A 27,114-nucleotide genomic window follows, 5' to 3' on the forward strand; every position below is an offset into this window, starting at 1 on the left:
AAAGACCTTTGCTTTTATTATATTCTTAGTGTTTCGTAGGAGAATCAAGAGTGGTGACAGTTTTTGCACCCGATACCTGCATTCACATGCGTTACCATGCATCTGAATTAGGATATGGGTGTGCTGCTCTGCTGTGCCAAAGATTCTGGTGAATGTTATCGGAAGAGGAGTTTCTGAGTTGAAATGATCCTGGCACAAAGCAATAATAATAATAATAATAATAATAATAATAATAATAATAATAATAATAATAATAATGAAGCATATAGTAATCTAGATTCCCTGTGTAGCTGTTTTTATCATCCTCTCTTCTCACCTGAGAGCCAAATCATTTCTCTTAACAAATAACATAAGATCCGTAGCCAAATCAGCTTACAGTTTTGACTTTTCAAAACCTTGCCAAAGATGTGCAGCCCTGAGGTCTGGCCAGCCTTTGTATATCTGTGCTGGCCAAAGTTTAGGGCAAGAAAATTCCAAAATAACCATTCAGGTGCCTTCACAAACCTGGCATTGCCGTGCCTGGGCATCCCACAGACTCTCAGCAGGGTTCGCTCCGGTGACTTGCTAACCTCCCAGCATAAGGTGTGCAGCACGTGGTCCCTTTGCATGACGCTGCGTATTTATTCACAGCTCTGTGAGATCGGCTGCAGTGCATTTTCATTCTGTGTATTGTTCTCCGGGGCTGGTGATGCCATCGCATTGTGCTGAGTTTTTAAGAGTGTGAGCAGCACTGCTGATGTGACTCCCTGGGAGCCTACTTTCCACTGGCCTGGGATAAAATTCCGTGGTTCATTCTCTGCCGGAGGCAGGCGCGTGCAGGGAGGCAGGCACGCCGAGAGTGATGGGGTTAGTGTAGCCAGGACACTGAAAAACGATGCAGGATTCGCCCAGCTCTCTGGTGATGGATGGCTACTCCAGCAATGTGCCAGCCTTCCTAACCAAACTCTGGACGCTGGTGGAAGATCCTGAAACGAACCACCTCATCTGCTGGAGCACTGTAAGTACGATGGCTACTGCGTGTCAGTGCCGGCGACACTGGGAAAAACCCGGGTGCGAGGCCTCAGTACCACGGTGCACAGCACCTTTGGTTTGGAAATGCTGGCCAGCTAACCAGGAGGGTGAAAGGGCTCAGAGTTTGTTGGGGGCCTTTTGGATGTACTTAATATTATTTATCTTCAATACTGTGGCTTTTCTGTTTCAAAGGGATGACTGGACTGGGAGTGCTTTAATAGCAATATTTCCACAGTTCACTTGAAGCATCTTAAAGGGTGTCTAATGTCGAATCTTCTAAAAATCCAGACTCTTCAAGAGAGAGGATTTTCACCTTGCTTGAATCGGCAGTTCCCTGAAATCTCCTAGAAAAGGTGCAAAGCTCTTAAAAAATTCCACTGCTGTTTATATTATTTCACATATTGGGAGAAGGCAGCTGATAAATGGCATGCAGACCTCAGGCTAAAACCTATAATTTAAAGAGATCTCGAGCTGGCACCCAGAATCACATTTTGGAAGAGCTTTACTCGATTTTTCAACGATTCTGTGTGATGATCATGGTGGTGTGTGTATCTGTTGTCTGTGCAGCTCCATAGGGATAGATTGCTTTGCTTTGGCTTCTTATTTGTCACTGAGGCAATCAGAGAATTCAAATGATTTATTTGTCCCCCTCCTACAGCATTTTGATACTACATTGTGCTTCTGACCCAAGTTTTGCTACAAATAGTGTGATTTGTCTTTTGCAGGGAGTTATCAGATAAGTCGTATGCATAAACTTGTTCTCCAAAATCAAGATTCTATAGCAAAAGCAGATTTAAAGGGGGGGAAAAAAAAAGTCTAAAGCAGCCTTTCTGCCCTGCATTTGTGTCCAGCAGAGTTTTCATTCAAAACTGGAGGTAGGATTTGAGCTGCATTCTTATCCAAGGTGATGGTTGCTTTCTGATGTTGGTATTGCATGGCCATACCTCTGAGAACCACCAGGTTCTGGTGGGGTGTGCTTTAAATCCAGGCTTTCAATCTAGGAAGGGTTTTATAAAATGCATAAGCAGTCTGCTCTCTCTTACACTCACCCCATGGTTATTTTCGACTGCCTACCACCACTGTGCTCTGCTTCCCTGCACCCTAACTCAGGCTACAGCTATGTTCTTGGGAAGTTTTGGTAAGGCTTTTGGATGTCTAAGTTTCTCATGTTGCGTGTTCCCATGTTTCCCATGTTCATCCTCTTCTATCCATCAGGAGCTGAGAAATTGTGTGCAAGCCTAAGATTTCTGGATGTAATCAGAACTCTTAGAAAATAGGACCTATAAGGGCCTATGAAACGTGGTAATGGTTTATAAATACACTGAAGGCTGTTGTAAGGTGGGAAGGAAAAGTCTGTCTGTGTCCACAGTAGATTGGACAAGAAGTGATTAAACGGATTTTTAAAATGGAAGATGCAGGTAGGAAGAACTAGCAAATCCCTGGGGTAGCTTGCCTGAGCAGGGCACAGGGTCTGTCACCACGGGGTCTGCCAAAAAGAGTCAAGGCACCTGCCAAGACTGACGTGCTGCAGAGTCAACTTTGCCATGGGCAGGGGAGACTTCCAAAGCTTCTCCCAGCTTGTGAGGTAAGACAGGCAAGCCACCAACTGGCACACACACCCTTCAGCGGCGAACACGCAGCAGCTCCAACATCCCCTGTGTCTGTAGGGACCCTTTTGGCTGTGCCAGCATCTGGGAACATTGCAGCGCCGAATCCAAAGGAATGACCTCGCAAGAGAGGCCGTAAGGAGACGTTCAGGTACACAAACCCCTTGTGCTTCTCATTTCACATCCAGCGAGCGTACCAGCCTGGGACACAGAGGGAGCCCTGGACGAGCAGGGCAACCCAGCTTTGCCCCAGGGCAGCCGTTTTGCTGTTGGGAAGCCCTGGTCCCTATGTCACCTCTGCAAGCACAGTCTGTGAGGATAACTCCAGGTTATTAGTGAATCTCCGAAGGGCTTGGTCAGCCCGTTCTCCTGCTGCACGGCGTAAGGAGCAATAGGAAAGGCCCCAGTGGCAGTCAAAGGGCACTGTCGAGGCAAACACAGCCGGTGTTCGCAGGAGGGAATGAGGAGCAAGAACACTCCTTGTCCCCTCCAAAGCTCCAAAGTCATGTGTTCATGGGCACGCAGGGTTAATTGTTAAAGCTGACAAACGAGGAGGGAACTGGCACTATTTGGTGACAGAAATGTAGTGGCAAGGAGTAGAGTGGCAGGGTTTGCCGGCTGGTGGCTTTCTGGCCATGGGCAGGCACACACCGGCCCCTCGTTAGTCACTGAGCTTTCTCATGTTCCTGATTACTCTCCCTGTTTTAGGAACTTGCAGGCAGCCCTGAGTGCACCCATGCAGCTACAGAGCCTGTGAGGGGTGCGTGGTGGGACCCCCCACGGCTGGTACGCTCTCGCTGCACGCAGAGACTGAGCCCTTGCAAAATGCCGTCCTCCCCTATGAAAGCCCAGTCCGCTGTGAAACACCCCCCAGGCTGACTCCCCCACTTGACTGCGGTAGTAGCGCTGAACACAGCAGGAGGATGCCCCTAGCTGTGCTCCCGGGTCTCGGAGCCCTCCCTGCCAGTGCCATGCAGACCCCGGTGTCTTTAGCTAGCTGTCCCTTGAAACTCAGCTGCAGCTGAGCTTGGTGAATCCCTAATATCTGCTGTTGTCTTTGCACTGGCATAGGTCTCCACATCTTGCCTGGCCCTCCATAAAGCTGTGGGGAGCTGTGGCTGTGCAGCTGGGGGGGTCCCCAGGTAGCTCTTTGCATCTCTGTCTCCACAGGCAAAGCCAGTGCGAGCCCCTGGATGCCATTCTCTGCAGGCGTACAAAAATGCCACCTGTGCCTCAAACTCCAGGTCTGAAATCACAGTTCTCCATCCTTCCAAATTCCCCGTGCTGCCCGCCCAGCTGGAGCAGAGAGAGGATTTAAGGTGGTTCCCGTCTGTCCCCATGTCCTGGAGACACCGAGGTTGTTGAGGCTTGAGACTTAGAAAAAGTTGTTCCTAAGTGGGGGTTACAGATGCAAATTAATCGCCAGTTCTTCTGTCCCTTGAAAGGGTTTGCTGTTTGCAAAATGTTTCAGGGCAGCTTCAGCGCTGCCCGGCACAGGGCAAGGGAGAGCACGTGGCCTGCGGTGGCCCTGTGCCAGCAAGCTGGGCACTTCGCGTTGCTCTGCAGTGGTGGATCCTGGCAATGCAACCCCAGAAATGGATGCGTTAGCTGGTCAGCGTGCATGTTGCTAGCACGGGCTGTGGAGCATGACTGTCAGCGTTTTGCGGGTTGCCCTTGTGGCTGTGTACTTACAAAAATAATCGAGAGAAGGCACGTAGAGCTTCTGGGTCAGTGCAATGTCTTCAGAGATGATTTGCTTCCTTGCCTTGCTGTGTTTCTTGTGACACGACTCCAGGCAGCGCTCCGTCCAGGACTGCTGCACTCTGGAGCAGATGGGTTGGAGTTAGACTTACACAAGCAGATCGGGCGGTTATGATGGCAATTCCCACTTTCCAGGAACTGTTTCAGACACCAGTCTTCCTGTGAGGTCCATGCAAGGGGAGGTGATCACAGGCTATTGGGATGCAGGTGTCTGTAGTTTCTTTCTCACACCCGAGGCTCTCAACTAAGCAGTGGCAAAGCTTAGCAGAAGATCAGAACTGTAGTCATAGAGGAGTGACTGGGCCAGAATGGAATGGATTCATGACATCTGTCATTGAAGGCTGTTATCGCTCTTCTCAGCTTCAAGGTGGCGATTCAGGCAGCACGACTTCCCGTGTGGCAGGACTCAGGGAATCGCCTCCTCCTGGGCCCCTCTCCTGGTCGGGGATGCTCCCCTGACTTCGCTGCTGTCCTTCTCTCCTTTGCAGAATGGCACGAGCTTCCATGTCTTCGACCAAGGGCGCTTTGCCAAAGAGGTGCTGCCCAAGTACTTCAAACACAACAACATGGCCAGTTTCGTCCGGCAGCTGAACATGTGTAAGTGCTGCCTGTGGAGCCTGAGCCACGTGTCCGGCAGCCGGGGCAGCGGCGGCGAGCGCGGCGGGGACAGCAGGCATGCAGGGGAGCTGCGGGTAGAAGAGCCGAGATCTCGCACAGCTGTGCGGTCTTGTGGCGTTACTGATTTTGCCAAAGGGGACTCGCCTCTGCGATCCCAGGGGAGCGATTTGCATTGACCTTAGGTTCCAGCATGAATTTCGGTTGGATTACATTGTAAGATGAGCTAAGAAATTTCAGCTAACAGGTTTTCAGCTTCTCCTGCATTGATTTGACGACATATTATTATTTCTTTTCCATTTTATTCTACATGGGGCTTTTCCCAGCAGCCTGATACCATGACTCCCTCGGAAGCTGCTGCTTGCACGGGCAGCATCCCTGGAGCTTACCAGTCTCACTGTATGGGCGGCTGGAGAATGGGCAGTACTTCTCCCTGCAAGCCCTGCCTTGCTGACCAGACATTTTCACCCTTTAAGGAGGTTTAGGTGTAGTTTTCAGCCACATCTAGACCACCACTGTATTAAAGATGATTCTTTTCTGAGTTTGTTCAAAGTTCCTCAGTTAAGTTTTACCTTTACGATTTAACTTCACAGTAGCGCTATTGTAAATTGTAGCCTGTCTTTAGATTCAGTTTAGAAACCTTTCAGGACTTCAGAGAAATACTCCAAGTAGATTCCCAAATGTGAACGTGACCTTTTTTTCCCCAAAGTGGCACCTGACGCTGGTCTGTGCCTTGGAAAAGCCTCCCCCTGAGTTCCTTTGGCTTGCAAGTCAAAGCAGAGGTTCGGTGGGAGCGGGCAGCTCAGCTCCTGGCAGAGCTGGGAGCCTGGGGGCTTGCCTGCGAGGCTGCCAGGGGTGCACAGGGCTCTCCCCCATGCTGGATTTCCCCGAGATCTGTCCCAGAAGCATGCCCAGCAGCAAGGAGGGGGCACAGCTCTGCCTTGAGCACCAGAACAGCTCCAAAAGACGAGGTGGGGAGTGAACAGAAATGTGTTCCGAAGTGTGGGAGGCGGGAGGAAGACTTGGGTCTGGGGTCTTCACCCCCGCCCTCTCCCTGCAGATGGCTTCAGGAAGGTGGTGAACATCGAGCAGGGGGGTCTTGTCAAGCCTGAGCGAGATGACACCGAGTTCCAGCACCTCTGTTTCCTGCAGGGCCATGAGCACCTCCTGGAGCACATCAAGAGGAAGGTGAGCGGGTGCTGGATGGGGGGCACCTGCCAGCCAGGGAGGCGGGAGTGGGCAGACCCCTGTTCCGGAAGGTTCCACACCACTGGTGTAGAGAGACTGCGTGATGCTTTTTCAAAACATCCCTGCCAGAATATGTCCCCACGACTTCCCTGGTGGTCTGTGTGGGATGTTGCCTGAAGGCTGTTGTGTCTTTATTTAATTTGTTTCCCTGGGCCTTGTGCTAGGCGAGAAGCAGTGAAGGCTTGCTGCCCATCCCTCGGGTGCCTCGTGCAGGAGACACCTCGTGTCCCCCCAGGCCTGTCCCTGCCTGCCACCCTGGCCCTCTGCCCTGGGCTTTTCTAACCCTCCCACATCTCTTTTTTGGGGGGGGCAGATTGACCAGGACAGCAACTCCATGGGCATCATGAGGGTTTCTACCGCAGCTGTATTCCTTTCTTGGTGATCCCAAGCTGCTTGCTTGCTTGCAGACCCCTGCACTACAGGCTCCTCGGTGTGACTCCAGGATCTCCCTGTGGTCTGGTTCCTGTCCTCTCCATACACCCAGACACTTGGGGCGGGGGTCCTCGGTGTGCGGGGCTTGGCTTCCATCAAGAGTTTTGCCCATGTTTTGTTGCTGCGCCGCTCAGCACCGCGTGGCCTTGGTGCAGCGCTGCGTGGCCAGGCTTGCTTCGCACCACTCTGCTTTTGAACCTGTACCCACTCTTCTGGATGAGCACAGCATAACTCCCGCGGGGTCCCCAACAGTCATCTCCTGCTCTTGCAGGAGACAGAACCCCCTCCTGCCCTCTCTTTGCTGTCTTTACCCTCTTAGTGATGCCCCAAAAGGGCTGTTCTCTTACGGAGTTAGCGTAGCAACTTCAGAAAAGGGACTTTAGCAAAAGCCTTCTGGAAATCCACGTGTGATATGTCAATTTGAAGCATTACCTCAGGCTCATCCCTGTAAAACATGAGGCTGGGATTGGGTCTCTCTGTAGTTAACGTAGAAAGATTTAATCGAACAACCTACTTCAATTCCTCCCTGGTCCTCAAAATGCCTTCCCCCCCCCGCCTCCTTTTTTTCCCCTCCAAGCTGATTCAAACCAAGTCTCCACTCTGGTGGAGAATGTTCTGCTGGCAACAGACCCTCTGCATGAAGGGATGTGTCCTGCTTTTTGCTTTGTTTTATCCTTCTGGCCTTTGCAAGAATACCCTAAGGATAGCTCAGACTCTTGTGCATGTTGCCTGTCCTGGTATTTCAGCCCATCAGAGCTGGGCCGGTGGAAGCCCTGCACCTGAGCCACAGCAACAGCTCCATCCATCTGTGGTCCTTCTTGTGTTGGTAAAAATCTACCTTTGATTTTTTTTCTTCCTCAGGTGTCAGTAGTGAAAAGTGAGGAGACCAAGATGCGCCAGGAGGACCTCAGCAGGTTGCTATACGAGGTACAGATACTGAGGAGTCAGCAGGAGAACATGGAGTGTCAAGTGCAGGACATGAAGCAGTGAGTTGAATCCTACTCAGGCTGCTTCTTGTGCGTGTTTGCTTCTCTAGAGCGCTTGTTCTGGGGGAACGTTTGGAAGGAGAAGCCTCACACATCTCCCTCCCAGGGATGCGTGGGGAGCCAGGGGCTGGCTCTGTGGAGACAATAACGTGTAGATTTCTATGCAGACCCAATGATCTACAAGATATGAATTAACGCTCAGGCTCTCTGTCTTTGGTGAAAGGCAGACGTACTCTCTTCATACGTGTTTTCCCTTTACAGACGAGGAAAGCGCAGAGGAGCCTGTGTAGGAAATATGTGTATAACCTGGGGACTTTAATCAGATATCTATTTCCTCCAGGCAGAACTGGTGGTATAAATCTAACTCTTACACATAGAAGAGTCCTTGGCAGAAATACAGTGGTGTCCACTCCAGCTATTAAAAATATAAAAAAAATACCTCTCCTCCTCAGCCTCCACCTCCAAAATATATGACTGGCCTGAAATATATAAGAACGTGGGAAGCACTGTAGCGTTGAGTCCATGGACATGTCTCTCTGAAGGCTGTGTCTTCTGACGTGGCCAAAATTGTTGTGTAAGAGCAAACCAAGCAGATGAGATGTTGCTGGCATGTGGCTGCCCGACCTCCAGCTGTCGGAGGCTCTGGAATCTTTTGAGTCAGGCATGAGCACTAGGAATTTAGTGAAGGGATATGGTTTTATAAATCGTGTACGCGGAGAGTTTTTTATTTCCCTCCAAAATTTTGAACTTTACAGAGAACTTTGTTTAAGGAGCACTTGAATAATCAAAAAGACCCCAAACCTTCTTTTATGATGAAAGCTGCTGTTCATGCACCACCAGACAACACTGGCATCCTGGGCATTGGGAGAACACCACGTACGGTGGAAGTTCGTTCCAGCCCAGCACCTTATGCGCAACAGATAAATATTTTTATCTTCCCTCGATTTTAAATGACTCCCACATAGAATCATAGAATATCTCAGGTCTGAAGGGACCCATAAGGATCATCGAGTCCAGCGCATGAAATCACACCATGACATCTAGTTACAGTGGCAATGAAAGAGTTTCTAGGCTTGTATCTTATTTAATTTTTAAGGAATTCCAGCGTCGCTGGTTTGACCTTGGTTTTACTTTATTCTCCCTTTCGATTTCCTTGCTCCCTTCCTCCATCTGGCAAAAGGCAAAATTGCATGCAACAGATGAAAATAATAGTTTTTCTAAACTAAGACAGACCAGAAATCCCAGGCTGAAACCATGGTAAGAAATTTACACCAGGGAGGAACCATCAGGGCATAACTCCAGCGCAAGCTGTCAGACCAAGGTTGCTGCTTTGCTGGAAATCCTGTTGGTACCCACACGGAATGTTCACTGCGGAGATTCCTGCTGTACAAGCTGCTGCACTAGGGCTGCTACTCTGCTCTTTCAAGCCCTGGGCTCTGTCTTCCCAGTTCTAGCATCAATATGTGCTAGAAAGATGAAAAAACCAGCAGGATCTATAAATTTCACCTGCGTGGTAGGTTTTGCTGGCCTGTGGGTTTTGGTACATCTGTATCCTCTTGAGATAAACTGACTGGCAAAAATGTTTTGCAGCATGGGCTTGGCTGGCATCCAGCTTTGGAAGCAGCACAGTAAATCTCCCCATCCCACTTTCTGGCGCTGACTGTTCAAGGAAGCCTGTAAAGCACCCGTGTGCTGCATTCGCAGACAGAACATAAATATGTTCTGTGCCATTGCAAGCTGGCCCCAGGTCTGTGCTGGATGAAATCAGTGACTCCCACTAATAAAATCATTACAGTCCTCCTAGCTGAAGGCTCTTGGATGCAGAAACATCCCTTTAGCTGCTCTAGTCACTCCCAAAGGTGTCTTTGTGCCACCATGTGTATGAGGTTCAGCAGGCAGGATACACAGGATCTCTGTCCCTAGGATCTCCGGGTCTTCAGTGGTGCTGGGGGCAGTTGTGGAGAGGCTGGGCTTGCTTGGCACCACCAGTCTTGGTGATCATTCAAGCAGGCCTTGCTGAAACTCTGTGTTTGGCCCCGATTTTCCATGAAAACTAACCACATGTGTCCTCTTATTACTCTCCTCTGTACATCTCGGTTTCTCTTCATTTGTTTTTCCTCCATGCTTTGGTCTCTAGCTCTGTTGAGGTCAAAGGAAAACTAAGGAAATCAGTTGTGTGACCCCGTTTGGGACACTCAAACAGAGCAAAGCGAGGCAGGCTCCCGGCAGCACCCCGGGCTGCTGGGCAGCTTCTGTGCTCATGGAAAGTTTCTGTTTTGCTTTCAGGCAAAATGAAGTTCTTTGGCGGGAAGTTGTTTCTCTCCGGCAGAACCACTCCCAGCAACAGAAAGTGATCAACAAGGTAGTGGCTCACATAAACTCCAAACTCACTTGTGCTGCATGGTATATATCTCCTCCTCTGTTTTGGTTGGGGTTTTTTGTTTCCCCCGCCCCCCCCCCCCCCCCCCTTGTCCCATAATCTTCTCCATACTCTGATATCACAGTATATTTATTTTCCCTCTTTCTGAAATGGTGTGATGCTCTTATGTGTCCTATGGAAAGTGGTCATTAACAAAGCACAGATGATGCCCTGGAGCGAAAGATTTTAATTACCCTGCCAGTCCTTGCTGTGACGTTAGAAACCACTGTTCTGCCAAAGTCCTGAGCAAGAGAGCACTACTCTCACTAGTTGCCCCGTATGAGCTGTGTTCTGGTTGTACCGGTGCCTTTGGCCTTCCCAAAACTTTCCTCTTTCCTCTCTACAAGAGAGGAGCCTGCAGGCAGCAGAACAGGCCAGCCTTTCCTCAGTGGCACCTCCAGCTACCGTTACGTTTTCTGGTGATACTGGTGCTGTTGAGGAATTGCTGTACAGCCTTGTAGACTGAAGGAGCAGGTGGCTGCCTTAAAATCTAGCATAACCAGTACTGGAAAAGGCCTCTCCAGTGATTCCCAGCTGGTCCTGACGTGACTGAGCCCGTCACGTTTCCCAGTCCCCGAGAGCCACGTTCTGACCCTCACATGGCAGCACAGTCATAGGACTGGATAGAAACGCATGAGGCTATCAAGCCTTCCTCCAGCTCTGAGGCTGCAGCAGCCCCACCGCTCATTGTAGAGGCATTTATGCAACTCTGTTTTGTTATGTTGGGCAACAAGTATGAGACAGCTTGATATATAAGGATAATAATGCTCTCTTTGTCTGGAGGTCTAAGCAGAGCATTGGGCTCGAGCTGACCTGGGAATACGTTGCTAAGTGATGCTCTCCAAAGCCATGCTGCACCCTTTTCAGTGCCCTGTTACATCAACACCGCATTTCACAGGGCTGACAAGCTCCACTGAGAGAGTTAAGCCCTCCAGCCGGGGGCTCCCCTGGGAGTTGGTCTCCTTCCCTTGCAAAATCTTTGTCAGGCTTTATAAAAGCCTCTTTCAAAGGTCTCTCAAGACTTTTACAGAGGCCAAGTCCAACTCCAGGCCTAGGGATGCTTGCATGCATTGCTTCACAGGCAGATCCCTGGGTTTCAGAGGGCTAGCTGGAGTCCTGCAGGCAGAGAAGCGGAGCGAGCAAGCGCTGAGCACGTGCATCCCGTGGCCTTTGCACGAAGCAGGCACCCGGCTGCATTTCTTGAAAGCCAGGCGGGTCACCTGGGTCCTTGGGGGTTTAGTCCTGTTTCTGGCTCCGACGGCCCAGGCAGTTTGGCTCCCTGATTTCGTGGCCGCTCCCAGCTTCGGGGTGGTGGCGGGAGGGAGGAACGCGTGAGAGCGAAATGGCTGCGAGGGCAGGGAGTGCTGAATCACTCTGCTGATTAACACCGGATTTTGATCTCTCCTGACAGCTGATTCAGTTTCTGTTCGGCCAGCTCCAATCAAGCCCCGGCGGCGCTGGGATAAAGAGGAAGCTGTAAGTGCCCTTGTGTGGTGCACACACGCTCACGGGTGCATAATGCTGCCCCCTCACTAAAAGCACAAGCTCAGCTCGCCCAGGCGGGCGGTCACCGGACCAGGGCACCATGGTGATGGGAAATGAATGGGCTGAACTGCCGAGTCAGACCTGCTGACATGCCCCATTCAGTGGTCTTTAGAGAAGCACCGTGTCAGCTTGTGACCTTTATTTGGGGAACACGGAGCGCGCGATGGGAGATGGGAATGCTAACTAGTGGGAGGGTAAAGGGCAGGACCCCACCAGTCCCACACCTTCCAGTCTTCCCACTTAGCATCAGCAGGAGGAGGGCTGGCTCCAGCCAGCCCACAGACGTCTTTAGTTGGACCTGCAGCCACCGCATGCGGTGTGTATCCAACACAGGTTTGGTGGCAGGTGTAGCCTGCAGGACTTACCGAGAGGAACGTGGAGAAAGATTTTTAGCTTAGGGGTATCTTTAAAGTCATAAATTAGCCTTTCAAGGCAAGTGAGAGGAGCCTGAATCAGGAAGCTTCGTGCCTTCCAGGAGAGCAGCCGTGCATTTCTTGCCCTGTGGTGCTTGTGATCTAAAGAGGCCAGAGGGGCTACCGAGAGGGATTTGCCTTTGTGGCTCAGGATGAGGGCAGGGACCTGCCTCCAGTTCCCACCTGTGTTACCTTGTGGCCTTTGGCAACTCAGAAGCTTCCCCGTGCCCTCAGAGCAAGGAGCCAGCCTTCCCAAGAACGGCTGCGCCAGGGAGTTGATTTTCTTTCAAGTGTCCTTGTCCTTGGCTGACTCCTCTTGTGAGGCTTGTGAAGGAAACACAGGACTGAAGGAAGGAGCCCGTAACCTGTAGAAGCAGCTGGGCACGCTTACCTCTGCCTGCCCCGCTGCTGAGCCTTTTGGAAGGGAAAAGCACCGCAAGGAGAACGGTAGCGAAGAAGAAGGCTCAGGGGGAAGATGTCTGCTGCTCCGGGTCACTGAGGTTCACGAGTGGGGAAATTTTCCTCCAGCAGAGTGGGGAAGCAGAGAGATGAGGTGCCAGATCTGATCTCTCATTTCCATGGTCAGGGTCATGCCTCTCCTGTAAAAGCTTTGCAGCCCAAAAAATGTTGTTTAGACTGCTGCTTTTTGAAAAAAAGCAAATAATTAGTGAGAAACTGTGCTGAAAGAGCACAGAACTATCTGCACAGCAACCGTATCGACCTCCTTATGTAGAGGGATCACACTGGTACAGCCCGGCTGCAATTTGCACAGTGCGGTGCATGTTAGTTTGAGTTTCTGCTTCCTTAGAAACACACAGGGCTGCCTTTGAGGAGCCTCAGCCCTCGTGTCTGTATCTGCATCTCTAAGTTTTTTTTAAACCCCAGGTTTTTTTGTTTAAACCCCAGTGCTGGCGGGGGGCTCTGGGTGGGTTTGGACAGCATGGGCAGGTCTGTAGGTCCCACAGGCACGTCTGCCCCGGGAGGCTGTTAGATGGGTTAGACGCCAAAGTTACCTCGATAAGAAATGTTGGATGGGGATGTTCATCTGCTGGAGCAGAACGCTGGACATGTATAAATTCATAACTATTGGGCTGGCTGTGATTTCTCAGTGTGTACTGAAGGGTAGATTATGCCATGACAAGGTCCATGTCAGGGCGATTCCAATGTCCTTTTTTATTCTGTGTCTTTAGTTAATGTCATAGAACAGAAAAAGGCTGTTAACCAAGCTGTTAGGCAGCACTGCAATCTCAGGCGCCACGGTCATGGTCACTGTGTCCTGCTGTATCATGCATACCCTTCACTGCAGGATCTAACTGGAGTCTGAGCAAACCTATAATTTCTACCAACATATCCAGCTCCAGTGCCTGTAGGATGAAGGGAGCTAGGAATTATCTTCTGTCAAGGGTGTTAGACCTTACCGTGGAAAAAACTGTTGGCTCTCCCTGGTGCCTGTCGCCAGATGAACACTGAGGATGCTTTTCATGACTGCGGGACAGTGGGAGGAGAAGAGGGATTTGCTAGGCGGTTTTATAGGATCATCACAGCATAACAATAGTGGGTGTGTAGGAAGTTCCCAGCTTCTCTGGGACCGTATCACAAAACCAAGGCCTGCCACCCAGGGAGTTTCCTGGTGGAAAGGCAATGCCATTTTGAGGCTCCTTCTCATTTTCTCTTGGTTTCATTTACTAAGCATAAAGCACTCCTGCTACAGGACCCAGCACACAGACCCGCTGCTTCTTCTCAGTGACCATCTGTAAAAGCCTGTCAGTCCTTTCTCAAAAGCCCGTATACAATGAGTTTAGGCTCTGCTCCGCTTTGTGTCTTCTTCCGTTTTATTACTTAGGTGCTGGGTGGCAGGGGTTCCCTTTGGGCAGGGATATGGACAGAGGTGGTTGTGCCAGAGAGGCTCTGAGCACGTGGGACCTGGTGCTGAGGCCAGATTCCCAGTATTGCACTGTCTCCCAATACTGCACTAATAATTGCAGCGTGGCTACCTCCAGGTTAAACAAGCTGAGGATCCAGCCAAGAGCTTGAAAACACGAGCGATTAGAAGAAAGTATGAATTGAATTTGTTAAACTCAAAATATGCATTGGTTATTTTACTTGCATATTTCAAATAAGATCTGGAAAACCTAGATCGTCCCTCTCTATACGGCAAAGGCCCTTTTTTTAACAGCGACCTCCTCCAAAACTGTTGTTTTTCTTCCTTGTCCATAAGACTGGACAAGAAAGCACGTTACAGCTGAGGAAGGACAGAGTACCCAGGGGAAAAGAGCCCTTGGCTGAGAGATGTTTCCTGTATGAACATCCAGGAACCGGTCAGTATGTGCTGGGAAAACAGACCTGTTTGTCTTCACAGACCTCTGATGCTTGATAACGGGATCTCAGCTCCACAAGTGTCCAAGTTCAGCCGGCATTTGTCCGCGGACCCCCTCCACGACCCCTATTTCATACAGTCGGTACGTTTGTGCCCGCCTCTGAGCTTTGTGGGCTTTCTTCGGCCAGGGTGGAAAAACGTTTGAAGCAATGATACAGATTACAGAGTAAGGAGTTTGGCAAGAGTTTGGCAGCAAAGAAGAGTTTGCAAAGCTGAGTGACATTTATTATTTCTTCGGCTCCCCTGTCTCGGGGAGGGGTGCGTGCACGCGTGCGCTCATGCTGCTGAGTTCACGTGGGCGGCTGTGGGCTGGAGGGCAGACCCCGCACACCAAACCCTCCGTGCTCTTACCCCAGCCTGGCTCACCTCAAAGGCAGAGGGGAAGAAGTACGTTCTAGAAGGGGGTACTATGATCTTTCTGACCAGAGCCAGACCTTTGCAGTTGGTGAGGGATGCCCACTACCCTAAGCCCCTAAAGCAGCGCCAGACGCATGATGTCGTGCAGTTAAAAATACTTGAGCTGGCATGAGAGACCCGTAGTCCCCTGCTGGGCTGTGTGGGATCCAGAGGAAGCTGAGCAGTCTAGGCAAAATGTTGGACATGATAAAACTTCTCGGTAGCTGATGCTTCAGTCAGAGTGCTTATTTTACACCTGCACCTCTGTGTGGTGGGTGGAAAGACCAGAGAAAATTATAATATTGCATAGCAGGTAAAAGCTTTCTTGGTTTCTGTACCAGGAAGACTCAAGGGCACAGTAAATAAACCAGAACTATCTCAGAAAGGGCGTTGGACTTGTTCTGAGCCTCAGAAGGCTAAATCCATATGATTTTTGCTTTCCTCTTAGCCATCGACAGAACCTGCTTCTTGCTTAAACAGCCCTGCAATTGCTGGAGGACCCATCATATCGGATGTTACTGAAGCATCACCTTCCAACATAATAAATATGCAGTCCCCTCCCGAAAATGACAGGTAAACCTGTTTGTGATTAAAACCAGGGAGAGCTGGGTATGGACACACATAACTTCAAAATAGTTTTTCCTGGCTGTAATTCCACCAAAGCTTCTGTCTGATTTGCAAATCTCTGTAAAGATGGTGGGCTGGAATATCTTTTTTTCTCCAGTTTGCAATGTGAGTCAGATTATTGGAATTAGAGAGGGATAACAACAGCATAACTGCTGAAACAAAGTCATGAGTTTCATGCTGAGAACTTCCACTCACCTCTTTGAGAAGTATTCCATGGGTTTTTTATGTTTTGTTCTCAAGACAGGGGCTGTCTCAGACTTTTATCAAATAATGAGATACTAGCACTTGTTTGGTTTGTTGAGAGAGGAAGAAAGTTTCCTTTCGGCTTTGACAAAGAAGAAACAGGATCAAAATGTACATCTTTCTGCTAATGAGAACAGAAAGGTTGCATCACAACAACTTCCGATGTTTGACAACTTTTCTGTGAAAAGGTCCCAGTAACTGAAGAACTGAATGCAGAGATACTGCAAAGCTTATCTCTTCCTGCCACAGACATGCACTGTATTTAGGGCTAGTAGCAGAGTAGCTGCAACTATGTCAGTGGAAAGTAAGTAGACAGATGAATCATGGAAAGAGTTTCTCAGGCACAGAGGCAAAGCAGTTACACTCTAGAAATTGACTGTAAATCTGCCTCATAATTGAAACCATAGCCATAAAATTAGCTAGAAGCACCTAAAGTGCTCCAGATTAAAAAACAGCCCAGGAAGCCATTTCTAAAGCAGAAAAATTTGAATATAACCTTCAAGATAAGTTGCTTATTTCTACTAATTACTGAGTGCCATCTGGTGGCCTCTGATCTCTGCTGTGTCTGCATGATTTGAGAAGCTGAGCCAGCCACGGCCCGAAGGAGCTCAGGGCTGTGGTACTTCCTAAATCAACGTGAGCTTCTGGTGGGAGTTTAGGATTCACACAATGAGGAGCTGATCTGAGAGGAACGTCATAGTGGCCCCTACCATCGCCTGTGTGTGACACACTCGTGTTGTCTTGCAGCAAAGCTAGTCTGGAAGTGTTGTAAGATAATATTTTTCAGTGTGGCTTTCTGTGCCCTGTGCCTACCTGCCTTTGTCACTTTGGCTCCAGTTGTGCAGGTTCACAGGGAGCTCTAAAATCTCCTTTAAGTAGATTTTTACATGCAAAATCCTATTATTCAAAATTTTGATGTCATATGTCTGTCTAGGAATAATGTGGAGTGCCTCTCCCACTGGAAAAAGGCAAACCTCTCCTTCCAAATAAGTGAAACACCTGGCTGGGACTGTCAGAACTTGGTAGCTTCCGTTCCAAATCCTGCAGGGCCACAGCATCCTGACCTGTGCCATTGGGATCTCTAGAGTGCTCGCTGGTCCAGACCTAACTCCTGCACAGGAAGGTTTTACCCATCCCATCCCTGTCCCGAGGGCAGAGACTTTCCTGTTACAGCTGGGTGACCCTTTAACCTGTCTCAAGCCTAACACTCATCTGAGGAACGCCTGACATGTGGAAGTGTGTTTTCTGTATTTGCAAAACAGTCGAATGGGGCAAGTTCATTACAGCTATGACTGATGGAGTGACTGAAGCTACCCCAGCTGAGCATGCTTCTGGAGCTTTCTGAAAAGAAAACAGGGTTGCTGATTTCTTTGGCCAGCGTAGGGGAATGGAAAGACCCTGCGGGGCAGTTTGGTGGGAAGCAGAAGCAAGCCCTTGTGCTATTGCCCTTCCCGCTAGCGTGAGGCCTTTGCGGAGCAGATGCGCGTGTGGTGCTGGTGCTAAGTCCTGTCTCTGCTACAGGGAGAAGTGCCTCATGCTGATCAAGGAAGAGCCGGTCAGCCCCGGAGTGAAAGCCACCGCTGAGCCAGACGTGCCCCTGCCAGGCTGCCGGGCTTGCTCCGAGCCCCCCGTGCTGCCGGTGGCCATGGTTCAGTCTGTTTTGGAAGGCAAAGGGAGCTGTGGTGCAGCCCCACCGGGGACCTCCCAACCCTCCGAGAGAAGAGGCAGAAGGGCATTGCTGGACAGGTGAGGGGGGCGAGGGGGAGCTGTGGCCCTCTCTTCCCATCAGCCAGGGGCAACGTCGCCCATCGCAGCCTGGTGAGCTCCCTCCTGTACCTGGGGCACCTCCTTAGAGGACCCTTGAAGCCCAGGAGACAGTTCACAGGGGTAGGGGCTCTGTGGATGCCCAGCACCAGGGAGCTGACACTGCAAGAGATCCCAGCTTCCCCATCTCTGATTAAAAGCGAAAACCCGTGCAACTTCGCTTCATTGCTGTGCTTGTCTCGAGCCAGAGCAGCTCAGTAAAATGCTAGTCGGTCCAAAGCAAGGCTTTGTGAAAGGGTAGAAAATCATGTTTTAAGATCATGAAATAGCAAGCGAGGTCACTCAAGGGGATGATGGGGAGTTGGGAGGTTCTGTTCACTGCAGTCTTCTACAGAGGGGTGGAAGTTTCATTATTCTGAAGCCAGTTTCATTATTCTGAAGACTGTCACAAGTATCCTGCCTGTGACAGTCACCTAGAGGATGATGTCCTCTCACCAGGGGGGTCAGCACAGTGTCATTGGGCTCAGCCAGAGGGCTACCTGGGTTTGGGCATTTTTGGAGCCGTGGTCTGAGACTGAGATCCCAACAAGCACCGATGTCATGGGCGAGTGTACAGCAGACATCACCAGCAGGAGGAAAGCATGGCTGCGGCGTGCTTGTTGGTGAAGTGCACATTTCATTCTTGATGGCAACTGCAGCCTGGGGGTGGGGCACCCAAAACACGCAATAGCGTTAGCAGAAAGGCTTCTATTTTCCTTTGGGTCCTTAAAGAGAATCAAATTCCTCCTTCTGAACCCACTGGCTACTTAAAAACATTTTACTAGAAGAAAAATCATCCTTCTTTTAAGACTCTGGATTTTAAGAAAAATTTTGGTAGCTTTTATGGGGATTAAGCACAGCAGGGACTCACAGTTGCTGCTTTAGCTGAATGCCTCTGATAAATGCAGCCTGCGGGCAAAAGTCACTCCTTTAAAAACCATTAGTTAATAGTAATCCAGCCATCTTGGACCCCAGAGGGTGGGAATGCAGCCTGTTCTGGATCCCCAGTGCCTCTCTAGAAGGATTTCTTCTAAGGAAAGCTTTAATTTTCCCAGTCTTGAGGAGATGTGCAGAGACTACCCACCCCCAAACCCAACAGGAGAGGAGTAGTCTCACTTGTTTTGTCATCAGCTCCATCCCCTGTGTGCTCTGCTGGGTTGTACTTTGGGATTAAACCAAGTGCATAAACCCAAGGCTGACAGTGGACTTCTGGTTTTCAAAACGGGATGTAAGCGTAAACCTCACGTTGGAAGGCTGCTCAGTCCTGCTTTCTGTCTGTATCCATGCAAGTCTCATTCGTGGCCCTATTTCCCCTTGTCTTTTCTCAGAACAGATATTTCAGACCCCTTGGAGGGCACCGACTGGAGCTTGGAAGGGCTGCAGCTGCTGCTGCGGAGCCAGCAGTACGGCCTGGAGCCCGCCAGCCTCTTGGATGTGAGTGGCAGGCTCATGCCTGCTTCTTCTTGCGTGGCACTTGGTCTGTCCCATGCTGCCCGTAGAGCCATGGCTCTGTTTTGACTTTTTCATAAGAACTGGCAAGATTTCAGACTTTCAGTGATGCTTTTTTACACCTCTTCTGAAAACATGCACATTTGAACTTCTAGGAGCACAAAACACAGTGCATTTGGTAAAGACATCAACAGGAGACCTAACACATATACATAAAATAGGTTTAATATGGCTCTCTAGCTAGTTTGGTAATTGCTTTGGCTGGGCTAGTTTATTTTCTGCATATTCTGCATCTTAGATGCTCCTGCATTGTGTTTAGCTCTACTGCTTTCCCCTGTTCCTCACTTTCTGGGAAGCGTAGCCGATGCCAAATTCTCTCTCTGCTGAGATATTTATCTGCCTGCAGTTCTCAGGTAGTTTTTCTTTAGAAGTGGGTGGTGGCCTTTTTCTTAAGTACATGTGCAGAAGGTTTGTTTATTTCGTTTATTTCTCCCTTTTGCACTCTCTCTCGTTGTACATATCGTTAGCATATGAAAGGTTTTTGCCAATAATCATGTAATTCTGTACCTAAGAAAAGAATCTATATGTCAAAGATATGCTCCCTTGAGGAGGTGCTTCAGGTGCAGGCATGTGGTAAGATTGCATGGACAAACAGGAACAAAAAATCATTTTAAAAAATCAATCTTAAAGCCAGTTCCAGAGTGTCCGTGATTGATTTTGACTTTCCAGAAAGCTTTTCTAATAGCCTGCTCTATTACTTACTCGGTTGGTTTCTGTTTCTTATTTCTCATTAGGAGGTGTTTTCCTGTTACTGACACACTTCTCTCTCTCTGCAACTGAACCTCACGAGAGTGAGAATGAATCATAAAACTGTGCCCCAGGTCAACAGCTCCTTTTCCCAGGCTGCTCAGACTTCTCAAGAAATTGCCATCAAGGCACTGATGCAGCACTAATCTGCCCTCTGCCACCCTGTTCTGGAATACTTTTAAAAAACCCATATGAACCTGGAAGTGTCCTAGGACCCGAAAGCAGCAAAAAAGGGCTTTGACTTGCATGTGCAGCGACACAAACAGCTGCTGTGGCTTACGACATGACTGTGGCACTGGGCAACAGCAGTATCCACTGGCAGGCAGGTCAGCACAAGTGCCCACAGCTGAGCCCCTGCTCTTCTGGCTGTGCTGCAAAGCGACACACACCAGCCTTTGCTGCAGCTTCACTGAATGCATCGCAGCACAGGCATGGGCAGAAGTTGCCATGGGCCAGCAGACAGCCAAGGCAAAGAGCTGAGGATATGAGTATCTCGAGCCATTGCACCTTTCAGAGCCCTAATCGTATTCTTCTCCCAACAGGTCTTTAATCCCAATTTATCTTTGAGTGAGTGGAATTTGACTGAAATGGAAGCCAGTCTGTCCCCGGTAAGAGATGTCTATTTCTGAGATATGATAATGATAATAACAATATAATTATGAAGCAGAGCTTGTGCTTAACTGAAGAATGCTTAGTTGATAGCCAGAGGGGAGAGTACTGTAAAGCACAGCAAGTACATAACTCCTGAGGGCAGGCAGAGAGTGTTATCTTCCACTCTTGACTGTCTTCTCCACTCAGCCAGAGCTTGTTTAGAGATCTGTTGGTGTCCTGGAGTCTTTAGTTGAAGCTGGCCACTCTAAAATTTCTCTTAGCATGAATGTCATGTCATACTAATAACCATAGATGCATAAAGTATCTTTGTGCCAAAGCTCGTATTTCATAAATTTGCCTTTATAAAGTGCAGCCATCCCTGGAGCAGTAAAACCACAATGCAATCAGAATAAAGGTTCATGCATACCTGTGCAGAAGAAACAAGGAGAAATTGTTTGGCAGTATTCATTTGGAATTGACATCGGCACAGACATTTCTGAAATGCATATAGTGATTTAATGAACAGTGAAGCAAATGTGTGATGGTGAATTTTCAGAGCCTGGCTGCCAGCCATGTCAGAAAAAGACTTAGATGATTTTGCCATCTCTGCAGATGCGCAAACAAAAGTGTAATCTCTTCTAATGAAGTGTGGAAGGTCTCTAAGCCTTCTTCAGGATATCACTATCCCTCCTTAGATTTTAGTTTAGTAATTTTGAATTTACTAGCTAATTCCACTTCCTGAGTATTAGGAAGAAGAACGTCTGAAGGGACAGGTAACATTAGCAAGTCTTGGAAGCAAGGGGCAGTCTCTTTTAAAGAGGATTGCACGAGAGAAAAGGCCAAGGGGGAGGCTGTGGTGTTCATTAGTCCAGTCCCTGAGTCCCCTGAATTTCCCTCCCTTCGTTCCGTACCCTTAGGCTTGTTCATCCTACAGAAAGTCATGAGCACAGAGAAGCCTACAAGTAATAACCAGCAGCAACTCCGCACCTAGAAGCACTACACAAGCAAAAGCTAGTTTTAATTTAAAGACAGTCATAAGGCAAATGGAAAGAAAACTCCTTTTGTATTTGTTGCCGACAGCAGAGGTCTGTGGGTTGGCTTTGAGCGGTAGCTGGGCAGGGACAGCCACGGTGACATTAGCCTGGATTCCTCGTGTGAGGTGGGCTTCACACAGTATTAGCCAGCACTAACAGGGTTTTACATCTGCCTTAGCTCGCTCCTTCAGGCATATCTGCCCTTAAGCACCTGCTTTTGGTTATTTAGCAAAGTGCAGGTGAGGCTGGGAGGAGAGGCAGGGCAGGGAGGATCGCTTGCGTTACTGGTGGATGTTGTGCAGCATTGATGAAGCACTGATCTGCAGAAGCGGCCTAGTTCTAACAAGCTCCCCTGTCTTTGTATAATTGTACATTGTAGTTTATATTTTTGCATCAAGATGCAGCGACTCACAGTGGATCTGGAGAAGAATGCAACTGAGCTGTCCTCAAAAGTGTTCAACCCACCGTTTAACAACGCCTGCCCAGGTAGGAGCGCCAGCATCCCTTCCGCACTGGGGAACGGGGATGTAATGAAGGTGTTAAACACATCCATCAGAAGCTAGATGCAATGTCTGGACCATTTGCCACTTTGAGGGAAAAAAACACGTTTGTTATTTTATTTTCAGGGCTGTCAGTCAGCAGTGTTTCCACAACAACTGCTAAGCTAGTTGCTAAACAGTGGGAAAAGTATGAGGCATACACAGAGGTTTAAATGCCATCGAACTCCCTCTGTTTCTGCTTGGGGCCACATCATATCTTTCAGTGTCTCCACCGTCTTCTCTGCCTATTCATCGCCACCCAAAAGCCATGTGGGGATCTAGGTGGGTAGGGGTGGTAAGAACTGTACAGGTTCTGTGTCTCTTCCGGCTCCTGCTGCAGAGGAGGTGACCTGGTGGCAGCTAGCAGGTGGCAAAGGTGATGTCTCAGTTTCTCCAGGACCTGGTGGGTGCTAGCAGCCAGAGGCAAACGTTACGTCTCAGTTTCCCCAGACCTTCTACCAGACCTCAAGGAAACTGCCCAGCTGATCTTCTCCCACTCACTGACTCAATGATAAAGTGTGTCATTTATCTTAGCTATGAATCTAGGAGTGTTTTCCTGGTTTTGGAATAGTTATGTATTGTTATTTTCGTGTGTATTCAGCCAGGATAGACTTGAAAGAGAAGCTTTTGTGAGCCTTAGTTTGGTGTGGTAACCACCTGAGCCCACCCCAGAGTTTTGATGTATTGTGTGTTGCTCAAGGACTCCCAGCTTCCACCTTAAGCTCAGCATCTTGTGTGAGCATCAAAGGCATGAAAAGCCCAGCTACACTGGAGAGAATTCTTAAGCAGGGGGGAGCTGAACGGCACAAGAGGAGCATCCCCTGTTTGCAAAGCCTTCCTGGTCCATGCAGTGGTGTGATGCTGGAATAATGGGGCAACTGAGAGATGTCACCTGCAAAGATGAGCAAAAAAGACAGTTCTTGAGGGAAGGAGAGGAGAAACTGCTCTTAGCTACTTCTCAGTGTCTCCAAACATTTGGTCACGCCTCCTTCGCTTCTTGTGAGGCACCTCAGCATTCAGGCAGAATCCAGCTTGGCAACCTGCAGACATTCCCATCGATTTGGATGGGCTTTTAAGTGAGTCCACGTTTGACTCAAGTGTTTGCAAGCATTTTTCACCTGGAGTGAGGCCCCTTACCTCCTGTTACAGTGGGGATTTGCCACTTTTCATTTCTACATGCCTAAAGTCTAGCAACTTGCCTTCCAGACACCTGAGTTTTGTCTTGTCCGTTTGCATTCCTAGGGAAAGATGTCATTCTTGAAAGCACCCAGCAGTTCCTCATTGATCGCCAGTCAATCTTTGGAAATGACGTCATCAGCTTGCCTGAAAGTTCATCGCTTTACGTTCCATCTGAAAATCTGGCTTCCTACCTGTCCTCTGTGGGTGTCCAAGGGGATATCCCATTAAACCTGAGCTCTTCAACTGACAACAACCAGTGATTTAGCTTCCAAGAAACATCATCTCCTTCCTACCCACCCAAGCATCCACAGGTTTGAATGTAAAGAAACAAAAGTGACTCAGAAATCCACAAGAGAGTTTCTTTTTGTGCCCTTTGAGTAGATGGAAACAGTCAGTAGCTGTTGCATTTACCCCCCCTGCACCTGGATTTCAGTGTTTGCCCAGGATAACAGTTTGAAAACAAAATACTGCTTCTGGTGCTTGCTCCCATGGGGAGTGGGAACTTGGCAGGATTTTTTTTTTCCTTGAAAATGCTTTTAGCAATTTCAAATCTTCTAATAAAATTTAAGTACATCAGGGACTTCATAAAATAAAGTGATCCTGACTAGTGTCTGCAACAGCAAACTGCTGGATTTTATTGGGGCAGCACAGATTAGCTAAGATGCCTGACCCTTCTGGATGCTGGTTTTTAAATAGGAAAGTAGTTCTATGCCAGTCAATGCTCTAAAAATATTCTTTTATCCATTATCTGGTTTTGATGTATTTGTGCCTCTCCCTTTTCCTCCTAGGATGAGTAGGAAAATGAAGACCTCTCAGGGTGTGCAGAAGGTCATTTTCCGAGTGACCACTGGCTCCTAGGGGAGCTACAGACCATCACAGACCCCAAAACATCCCATGCTGAGTCGAGAGGGTTTGTTGTTTGGGATTCCCCACCCCCACCCCCCGCCCAGTCTATTTTCCCTAACGTAAAGGCAGGGCACCCCGTACTTAAAAAAAAAAAAGGGAAAAAAAGGATAGACTTTTCTGTCCACAGAATTTTCCGTGTGCAAAGAGGACTAAGGGAGCGCTGTCTGGGTTGTGGTGCTGGCTAAGTATTTCCTGTCCAGTCCAATGACTTTTTTCCTTGGCCTTGACCTGTTCTATTTCCCCTGAAGATGTGCCTGTTGGACGTATACCATCTGATGAACCAGTTTAATTGATTGGATCCCCTTTTTAGAAGGACTCTCAGCTGCTCAGTGTAGGAGAGAGGCAGAAGGGTTAGTCCACCATGTCCCACTATTTTTTTCCTCTGTCCTTTGTGCATCTGAGACCAGCCTCCAAAGGTTGAATTAATCTTTCTCTTCCATGTGGTTTCTGACAACTGAGTTTCTCAACAAAGCAGAGCTTTGTTTTTTATGCTGTAGTTCTAATGAGTATGTATTATTTATCTCAGTATCCTCTAATTGAGTTGCTTTTCCTTAGGAAAGCTACCCAAACACAGTAAGACAGACGCAGGAAATTCAGCTAACTCAGGCCTCCCAAGGGCTTAGACAGGGCGGCGTAAGCTGTGCCAGTATCATTTGAAGAAATGCTCTGCCCACTTTCATTGCCATGGCGATTCTTCGTTCTCAGCTGAATTTCTGAGCATCTTGAATGGTCAAGCAGCATCCACCCCAAAATATCGTCAATCAATCAGATGAACACAGGCTCAAATTCTCCGTAACAAGATGAGCATGTTTTAAATGGACCTTCCTGTCACAGCCCTTTCCTCCATCCATTTATCAATATGTGAACAGATGTGTTAGTTCAGAAACATTCACTTTTGAGCACATTTTTCCCCCGCTAATTACTGTGTGCTGGGAGCTCTGTCACCACCTTGGTGGCACAGTCTTTGCAGGAGCGAGGCTGTAAGCGCTTCTGAATTAATTCCAGCCACCGTTTTCATGTTCAGGACTAAGGGAAAATTCTGGCAGTCCCCTGGTATCTAGATGATGTATTTAGACTTGGCCTGGTATTTAGATGATGTGCTCGAGTGTATCACGGACAAGGTTTTCCTTTTTGACAGATTTGTGCTTAGAAAGTTTGCCTAGATCAGCCCATTTGCCACTGTATGTTGTCATTTCCAGCGATGGAAAGCCAGTGAGTTGCGCTCTGTTTACTTTTCTCAGAGGTAACTGAAAACTGTCTGGGGTTTCCTATCACCAGACAGCATATGTTATCCTCGTTCAACACTTCTCTGAACCTTCGTATGCTAGATTGCCTTAATGTTAACACTGAATGTATTGATCCAATAAGGTATTTAAGCGCATGTTTAACGTCAAGCTCCTGAGTAGTTTTCCTGTATTTTTGGGAAGGCTATCACATGCTTGAGGTTCGGCACACGCTTCAGTGTCTTACTGGATTGTCTAGTTGAGGTTGAGAAACGAGCCATCTTAGGAGAACTACTTGCAAGTTGACGAAGGTGCAGCTCAGCCAGCTGACACCACCTCAGGCTGCAGCTTTTGTACAGGGCCAGGCGGCAGGCTGCACTCGCTGCGAGTAGCCACTCAGATGGTTCTGGGGTTTTTCTTTAGGCTTTTTGCTCTACTATAAATGTGAGATTGGAGCTTGATGGCGAGAGAGGAACAACAGGATTTGAGAGCCACTCCTGTGAAGAAGCAAGCTTGTGTTCCTCGGCTTTTTACATTGTTAATTTCACTTGAAGGTGACGTGCTGAGACTGCGTTTTTGCACTATGCTGTACATTTGTAAAGTTTTACAGAAAACACTAATTAAACGTGTTTCCTTTTTCTCATTTAGTCCTGCTCTGGCATTTCTCTCACTACTTTCGCCTATCCCTTACACCTTTCCTCCTTCCCAAGTCCTCGCCAATAAGTGAAAATAGCTTCCAGGAATTCAGGAGATTCACCTGTGAGACAACACAGGGCCACTGATGATCATGTGTGAAAAAACAGGAGCTGGAGAGATTTAACGTGTAAACTGTGAGAAAGTAAACCCAGCTCAGAAGGCAGCTGAACTCTTCAAACTAAAATGCTGGTCAGAGTGGGTATATCTGGTAAAATCGGGATCAGAGTAAAAGAATCTATAGTTGAAACTACTTCCAGTTTTTATCCCTTCTTTCCCCCTTGCTTTCAGTGATAGTAGAGCTCAAAATTTACCCTTGGAATGACTTTTAAAGATCTTTTGTTTATAAGCATTTTTAAAGTGTGATACGATACTATGGTCCTTCCTGCTTATTTGTTCTTAGTGTAGTAAGTGGGTGCCAGGACAGGCACTAAAAGACAGCACGAAAAATGCACAACCCAAAGCCCTCAAAACAGTCTTTATCCAGCTTTCTGTCAGGAAACGGAAGCAAGTATTTTTTAGGACTGAGCTCACAAATGTTGTTGGCAGCACTTGCAGCTTTCTAAAGAGAAGATTGAAGACCAGCCTGTTCTCCACAGGCCCTTTGCTCATCCTCCTGCCCTGTCCTGGAGGCCAAGGGGTTTACCAGCACGTTTTTACTCATGGAAGGTGAAAAATGGCTGGAGTTTAAAGTAGTTGTGTTGTCTTCCCTGAGGGTTTTTACAATTATTTTGTGTTACACTCAGGACCACTTCTCTTACCACCAGATGGCACCTAAGCCCAGCTAGTTGGGAATACATCTTTTTGACAAGCCCATAGTAATACTTTTTTTCTTTAATTGTGTACATCTACAAGACCTGTTCAATTCTATTTATTACAAATTATTAAAGATTTATAAAAATACGAAAAAAGACACCCACCTAAACTTGGGTATGGCTTTATGAAGTGAGATCACTTAAAGCCTAGCTTACTCCTGATGTAGCTAGTGATTGTTCATTGTATCATAAAAATGTTAGGCTTTGAAGATGAGGCCAACTCTTTTATGTCATACTTAAAGCTTAAAAAGTGTGCAATCATTTCTTTTAACTGATTAGCACAACCGCTTCTGTGAGGAAAATGAGAGCCGTTAGTGCCTCAGCAGAAGAGTTGGCCAAGAGTTGTCCGTTTCCCCAACTCTTTTTTTGTGGCGTCGCAGAGGAAGCACTGCTCT

The 27,114-nt window shown here is 48.3% G+C and overlaps 1 protein-coding gene across 1 annotated transcript; it reads left to right on the top strand.

Moving 5' to 3' along the window:
- The first annotated feature begins 212 nt into the window (after positions 1-212).
- HSF4 (heat shock transcription factor 4) lies at positions 213-25,852 on the top strand. Its single transcript, XM_055726955.1, has 13 exons — positions 213-997; positions 4,868-4,976; positions 6,055-6,182; positions 7,536-7,660; positions 9,947-10,022; positions 11,491-11,555; positions 14,397-14,496; positions 15,259-15,383; positions 17,202-17,426; positions 18,812-18,917; positions 20,282-20,347; positions 21,763-21,850; positions 23,146-25,852. Exons 1-13 carry the CDS (start codon positions 875-877, stop codon positions 23,340-23,342), a joined length of 1,533 nt encoding a protein of 510 aa, XP_055582930.1. The 5' UTR covers positions 213-874; the 3' UTR covers positions 23,343-25,852.
- Positions 25,853-27,114: the final 1,262 nt, after the last annotated feature.

Source organism: Falco cherrug, chromosome 14, assembly GCF_023634085.1.
Source record: "Falco cherrug isolate bFalChe1 chromosome 14, bFalChe1.pri, whole genome shotgun sequence".
NCBI lineage: Eukaryota > Metazoa > Chordata > Aves > Falconiformes > Falconidae > Falco > Falco cherrug.